A 6,991-nucleotide genomic window follows, 5' to 3' on the forward strand; every position below is an offset into this window, starting at 1 on the left:
TTGCTGGTAACCACAGAACGCTGGCGCTGATCTCTGCGCCCCGAAGGTGTGATGCCGAGAAAGAAGGTTAGTGAGTGTGCGCGGACTGCCAGGGCTTCCAGTTTGCCATTGCCGCCAACGCCAAGACGGGGCCTCGTCTGTCTGCCTGTTTGCATTGCCCGCGACCATTGTGTGCCAAGGGCTGATTTGTGTTTGCACGTCAAGAAGAAGGTGTGCATAAGGCTCCAGCTAGACCCCGGGCCCCGTGATGAGCGAGCGAAAGAGGTCCCGGGTTGGTCACGGTTTGGTTGCTATCTCGCCAGCATGTTGGGGCTCAGTGATTCGAGCTCGAGTCAGGAATCGGGCAAGGATCATAAATTTTCCTCGGCCCGGTCTGGCTTAAATTGACAATCCCTGGGCTTAAGTATCGTGCGCAATCGAGTGCAGTTATTGCCAATGGGCGTGTGGGGGAGTGGGAAGGGTGGCTCAGCAACAGTTTGCGTTCGCAATTGAAGTGGTGTTTTGATTTTGATGGTTTTACGATCGCGAACGATGATGTCGCGGCAGGTTCTTCGCTCCTTGCACTGTCACACTACTTTCGTCAATCCACTCGCCTTCAATGACCGCAAGGACATCTTGCACTTTCTCTGCCTCTGAAAGCCTAACGATTAATTATCTATCTCCGGACGCTCTTCGTAGCCATATTCATAATCTGGATTGGATTGTGACAAACGTCGATCGATTGGCGATCGGTGGTGTAAAAATCAAATTAATCAACAAATACTACGCAATAACCATTCGGCATTATTCTAATGATTATTGGATGTTGGACGAGAGGGTCCGGCAGCACGAGCGGTCGAAAACCGGTGCTAATAGCGATAATCGAGAAATAGTGAGCTCCACCCAGCTGCCATCACCACGCAGCAGACGGCAGCCTGCCGATTGGGTGGACACCGATCGCGTCGGAAGGCACAATCTTCACGATGCTTTGCGCCTTCTTGTCCCGCGGTTTCATCCCAAACGCCTTGCTCAACGTCTTGCCTCGGAGAGCGCCGAGTACGCGGGCGGTGTGGACGCTGGTGCCACGCTGGCCATAGTAAATTAATATAGGAATAAAAATAAAAGCATAAAATTTTCATCTACTTTTTATGGGACAGATGGGGGGCTACGGTGCAGATGATGTGCTGGAGCGCGTTTGCTTTGTTTTCGGAAGGCTCGACGGAAAAGCGATGCCATGGCCCTAGCCTAGGGGGGAATAGGAAAACTGTGGAAGCGAAAGTGAGAGCTGCACACGGAAAACGTTACGGCACGTGGCGTGGCTATAGTCATGCGAAATTGCTGTGAAAGGTTTTGGGAAAACTGAAAACACGATGCACTAAAGTAAAATGAGTGGACACTTCGGCTCCATCAAGGTCGATAGAAGTACAGAACGTTAAATGAGATGAGAATAATGAATTTTGGAGATGTTGGGACCAGGCCCCTTGGGACAAAAAATCTGATCAGTGCAGTGTATTTTCCTCTACTTCCTCTTTGTGGATGATCGGCCTGGGGATGATTTCTACAATAGCTTTTTGGTAATAATTTTAGAATCGTTTCACACGTAATTCCTTAATTGATTAAATTGTCCGCACCACTAACTGACTCCCAATCTGCAGGGTCTGCACAACATTTTAGACCAAAAACGGCTGGCTTTTTCAAGAACTCCGCGCGAAATTTAAGTGGTTTCCTGTGAAGAGAAGCAACATAGAGAGCATCAGTCCTGTGAAAAAGAGAAGCATCATAGGGCTGCAATGCAGCCCGCTTCAAATTGTAACCCTGCTTCAACACTTGCCTGCCTAGACCTAGCGGGACCTGAAAAAAAGTTCACGACAAGCGTTTCAGTGAAAAATCGGGAATTCGGTGAGGAATTAACGAGCAATTTGCCAGAGGAATACGGCCAAGTGGACGGAAATTACGCGCCAACATGGACACCAACGGGGATCGAATAGAAAAACTCTATAAAAACTACGAAATCCTTAGTGAAGCCAAGGAGAAAATCACCGAGGTACGCCGAGTGTTTGTGGCCGCCGGGTGCAATAATGGCCAACAAGAGGGAAAAGAGAAAAACGTTGTTTACATCGCCGGGGGTTTCGCCTTTTTCCAGCATGAAGCCGAGTACCGGGAAATCCTGGATGCCGTCAAGGGCTCCGCGAAGGAGAAACGTCTGGCGTCGCAGTTTATCGGGAAGTTCTTCAAACACTTTCCCTCGCTGGCCAACATGGCCCTCGACCGGCAGCTCGACCTGTGCGACGATGTAGACCCGCAGGTAGACCGCAGCATTCTCCGGTTCTGTTCGCGATGGCACGCTTACGCTTTGTTCCTTGCCTTTCCAGATTCGACGCCAGGCGATTAAAGATTTGCCCCAGCTGGGCCGTGACAGTACGGATCATACACCGCGGATTGCCGATATTTTGGCCCAACTTCTCGGTTCCGACGATGTTTCGGAGTTGCAGCAAGTGCACCAGTCCCTCATGACGTTGACCAAGGTATGAGACTAGGTGGTTTTTTGTTGTTAGTGAATCACCTTAATTATCGTCCACTTGTTTGCAGTACGACGCCCTTGGGACTTTGACGGGCGTTTTTAGCCAAATAGCGACCGGAGATGAGACAGTGCGAGACCGTTGTTTCCAGTTCATTAACAACAAGATCATGAAAATTGGTACAGAAATCATTACGAAGCCGCTCGAAGACTTCATTATCGATGAAATCAAGAAAGCTCTTTCGGTATGTTACCTGCTAGACGTGTGTTAATTTAACTAAACCTACGGTTTTAACACGTTCCCTCGTTTATTGAAGGAGGACGTAACAGCCGATGAGTTTCATCAGTGCATGGCGATCCTGGGGCAGACGAAGCTCAGCAAAACGTTGCCTGGACACGTTGAGCTGGTAAAAATAGCCGCTGAGCAGGCGGACCTGGACAACGATCCGGGTGTCCTTGCGTCCGATGACGAAACGGTTGAACGTTTCATAAATTGTGCAACGGAGGCTATGCCGTACTTTTCCGTAAGAAGACCTTTCCGTTAATTAAATGAACCGCGTCTTAATTTTGTTTGTTCCTTCCACAGTCTCAGGTAGAGTCAACGCGGTTCGTGAAGTTTGTGTGTGAAAAATTCCTCCAACGGAACGTATGGAGTCTGATCGGTGCGGCCGATGAGCATCATCAAACTCAGTTGCGACTCCTTAAAGTGTTTGCTGAGATCTGTCCTTCCTGCGGTACGCTTGAGAAAGCATCCGAAAAAGTACAAGCCATTTATGAAGTGTTACTGGTGAGTTACTGAAGGAGGGACCATTACCATTTGCCTTCAATTCACGCCATTCCGTTGATTTGTATCTTCTGCAGGAGTACATGCCACTACCACCGCTCGATGCAGACCTGAATGAGACACCTTCTTTCCATTTTTCGCACGCCGAGTGTCTGCTGTACGCTCTGCACACACTCGGTAAGCAGGCGGCCGAGTTTCTCACGTTCCCCGAAAATCCAGCCAAACTGAAAGACTTCCGTTCGCGGCTACAGTATCTCGCCCGGGGCACTCAGGGGTATGTACCATACTTTCTTTTGTACGGCCAGTGAAGCACTAGAAGGGAAGCATTGACCGCTTATTAATTCCGTAGCTACATCAAGAAGCTCCAGGAAGCCGTGAAGGGTAAAACGGTGGAGGAAATGAAATCGGAGGAAAATCAAATCAGAGTAACGGCCCTAAAGACAACCTCCAACATCAGCACCCTGATTCGCGACCTTTTCCACACACCTCCTTCCTTCAAATCGAACGTTCATCTATCGTGGTTTGTGCCGAAAGGAAAGAAATTGGTAAGAAACACCCACACCGATAGCGGGGCCGTCGACAGAGAGGATTCATTTTGAGGATTTGTACTTTCAGCAACAAAAGGAAGCGGAAGAGGCGAAGGCGGGCAACAAACGACATGCCCCGATCACCTTCGATGCTAACGGAAAAGCTACCAAGGGGGCGGCAGCTGGTGGTGGTGATACAAAAGGCCCTAAGCAGTCAAAAGCTAGCCCCGGGTCGCAAAAGATGTACACGCCACCGTCGGGCAAGTACTCTGGCAAGATACACAACAACCAGCAGTCGAAGAATGGTGGTAGTGGCCGCCGTGGATCCGTTGGAGGTAACGGTGGCGGTGGTGGTGGTGGTGGCGGCGGTGGAAATTTCCGGCGTGGTGGTGGCGGAGGCGGTGGACGAAACAACGTGGGAAAAAGGAAGTATTAGAGCGGCAAATGGTAAGAGGAGTTGCTCTTCTCCCGAAAAGGATATCTCCGAGTGAGAAGGAGCAGTGTACGAACAGCTCGTGGCGATGTGTTTTTGCTTTTCATTTGCTTGCATTGTCTTTCCTTCTGCTTTCATATCGCGGAACTTTCTACGGCTAGGCATTCGTGCTAGCAGGTGACCATGCTTTCGTTAAAAAGAAAGCATTTTTTTTTAATCTACGTTCATTCACCACATCCTGTGCTCAGAACGGCTTGATTAGATGTTGTGGGCACATTACTGATTTTAATGATTCTACGAATTATTTGAAAACTTTATTTAGATCAATAGCAGCGATAGATGCTCTGTTGTTATGAAGAACGTGATGCGCCTACTGTTTGCGCAGCTATAACTATTCAGTAATTGTTTTAGAATCTAGACAGGCATTGGTTTATGATGTTTTCATTCGATACTGTATCCCCAGAAAAGGGGATAGAGAGTGAAGTAATGATATTCGCTTGTTTACTTGAATGAGATTCACCAAACAAACAATGCACCGTAGTTCCTCATGCGTTTTCAAAATACGAGTTACATTTTCTTCGTATCAGGATCTTCCACATTTTTCCAACTCTCATAATGCAACCAAGCATTAGTACCTTTTCATTCACTTCACCTTATCGCTACCATAGTTTCCTTTGCTTGCGCACCTTTTTCGCACAAAACACATCTGTCGTCAAGCTGTTCGTACTCTCCGCATCCAATCGCATTTGCCATCGTCCGACAGTTACAACAGCAACCACCACAACAACGATATCTCTACGACCCTCTGCAAGATGCACCCCGCCCGCGCCACTGTATCCGCAGTGCTGATGATCCTGAAAAACGCAAGTGAAAACTCGATTTCCAACCGTGTGTAAGTGTGTAGCGTCGTATTGCTCTAGCTTTCAATCGTGTGTGCGATGGACAGGTTTGGACCGGAAGTGCATAAAATGAGTATTGTCTAACCTACTACCGATATCTAAACATTTTACTTCTGAACGATAGCCGATACCTATTGGGTAGCACTATCCTTTACGATGCCGTTACGCTATGATTTATCGCATGGCGATCGTTGCTTGACTAGTTCGTTGTGAACTGGAACTTCATTTCAGGAGATACCTCTTTTGATACTTACATGAACATTGATGCTCTATTTTGTGAGCTTGAAGATGACAATTTAAACATTTTAGTGAGTACACTGACTTGCAATCATTATACTAATGATGATAAACCTAGCGGTTAACATGCCGAACTTCATAAAATCAATTTCGATCACAGTTTGCCGAATGGTTCGCTTTGGAGCTGCAATTGGTCGGCTTTTTTAAACAATTTGGTTGTGATTGTGGGATTCCTTCTATAAGCAAACCCCTATTGCCGGTACTCTTGTGTACAGGAAAAGTATCGATGGTTAGTTGTGTTACCGGTTCCGGTTCGAACAGTACACGGTTTACACGAAAGCAAGCTACAATACGACAATTAATAAAAATTCAATAATAAAATTCTAACGATATGAAACATACACATTCGTCCTATTTGTTGTGGTTTTATTCCTCTCCCTAAACGCCGTTCCTGAGCCTCGCTGTGTGTCTTTACTCGGTTAGTATGTATCAAGGTTCTGGTGCATCGACACAAAAAGCATTTCCCATCCGTTCAGGCGCTTCCACGATGGTGTGACGCTACTGCCTCCTCGAACGTTTCCATCATATGATCACAGAGTCGTTCCAAATCCTGCAATCCGCGTAGCAGCACATCGATCGCACGAACCGATTTGATGGCCTGTATCCGAAAGTGCATCTTATTCTCCGCCGGATGTGGTACTGTGTAGCCGCAAAAGTTAACATCCGGGCTGTAAATGGGAACCGGGAATCGTTACATCGCTAGCGATCGGTGGTTTTATCGGTGCTTACTTACTATTTGCAGATGATCGCTTTTAGCACGTTGCCGAGTGTGTGGCCCTCGTCTTCAAACACAAATGTGCGTGAGCTTTCCGATTGTTCATCACCCGCAAGCTGTAGAAACCATTCGTTTTTGAGTTCAGAAAAGTAATAAAGTAACCAGAGTAACGCGGTTCCTTGCTTACCTCTGCTATTTTAGGCATTTTTGGGTGATATTGGAGGTGGATGAACGAAAAACTGAATAAATCCGCGTGTTTTTGTTTTGAACCTGAAAGTGACAAATCAACCAACAACGCAGTGTTGCCAGGCTGCCCGTTACGCTCGAGTTTGCCGCGCTTTTCAGTCGAAATAACGATCGCCCCAGACAAGATGACGACGACGCGGGATCTAATTGAAGAAAAATTACTGGTTTGTGATCAAATTCGGAAGCGCAAAGACCTACTAACGGATGAAGAATACCAAATTCTAAAGTAATTCATTTGGGCAACAGCAGCACGGTTCCGCTTCTTCATGGTATATCAACTAATGGCTTTGCCCTTCCAGAGAATGCAGAACAAGCGAGCTGTTCCGAGTCGAATCCAATACGCAACGGCTCGGGAAGATATGCGAAGGAGAGAAAAGGCAGCTCGCAGCGTTCTACGACCAGCAAGACGGTAAGTTCTTACTTCATGCATGAGGACTCGTTGGCTACCTAGGTTACCTTTTGCCCCTTACCCTTTGCAGCAAAGTACCGGCGAGCGGTGACCAAGATCAATCGTAGAGTGCTTCCCAAACCGAGGGATGCTGTTCCGCCGCCAAGGCCAATTGTACGGCCCACCGGAACATCGCCGCCGGTGT

The 6,991-nt window shown here is 47.6% G+C and overlaps 3 protein-coding genes across 3 annotated transcripts in view; 2 read left to right on the plus strand and 1 right to left on the minus strand.

Moving 5' to 3' along the window:
* Positions 1 to 1,819: 1,819 nt before the first annotated feature.
* On the plus strand, positions 1,820 to 5,778 carry LOC126569667 (apoptosis inhibitor 5 homolog). The gene is made up of 9 exons (XM_050226921.1): positions 1,820 to 2,023; positions 2,123 to 2,284; positions 2,352 to 2,504; positions 2,569 to 2,742; positions 2,815 to 3,021; positions 3,084 to 3,284; positions 3,359 to 3,555; positions 3,631 to 3,826; positions 3,897 to 5,778. The coding sequence occupies exons 1-9, from the start codon at positions 1,943 to 1,945 to the stop codon at positions 4,242 to 4,244; spliced, it is 1,719 nt and encodes a 572-aa protein (XP_050082878.1). The 5' UTR covers positions 1,820 to 1,942; the 3' UTR covers positions 4,245 to 5,778.
* Positions 5,779 to 5,782: 4 nt separating this feature from the next.
* On the minus strand, positions 5,783 to 6,416 carry LOC126569668 (probable DNA-directed RNA polymerases I and III subunit RPAC2). Its single transcript, XM_050226922.1, has 3 exons — positions 6,340 to 6,416; positions 6,171 to 6,268; positions 5,783 to 6,105 (listed from the first exon to the last, which is right to left on the minus strand). Exons 1-3 carry the CDS (start codon positions 6,355 to 6,357, stop codon positions 5,910 to 5,912), a joined length of 312 nt encoding a protein of 103 aa, XP_050082879.1. The 5' UTR covers positions 6,358 to 6,416; the 3' UTR covers positions 5,783 to 5,909.
* A 90-nt stretch (positions 6,417 to 6,506) lies between these two features.
* LOC126577019 (uncharacterized) overlaps positions 6,507 to 6,991 on the plus strand; it is a 1,672-nt gene continuing 1,187 nt past the window's right edge. The window contains exons 1-3 of the mRNA XM_050238385.1: positions 6,507 to 6,624; positions 6,698 to 6,807; positions 6,878 to 6,991. The exon at positions 6,878 to 6,991 is cut by the window's right edge and continues 1,187 nt beyond it. Of these exons, the coding sequence (XP_050094342.1) occupies positions 6,524 to 6,624; positions 6,698 to 6,807; positions 6,878 to 6,991 (325 nt within the window). The 5' untranslated portion in view covers positions 6,507 to 6,523. The remainder of the gene's footprint in view (positions 6,625 to 6,697; positions 6,808 to 6,877) is intronic.

The sequence above is a fragment of the Anopheles aquasalis genome, chromosome 2 (assembly GCF_943734665.1).
Source record: "Anopheles aquasalis chromosome 2, idAnoAquaMG_Q_19, whole genome shotgun sequence".
NCBI classification, from domain to species: Eukaryota; Metazoa; Arthropoda; class Insecta; order Diptera; family Culicidae; genus Anopheles; species Anopheles aquasalis.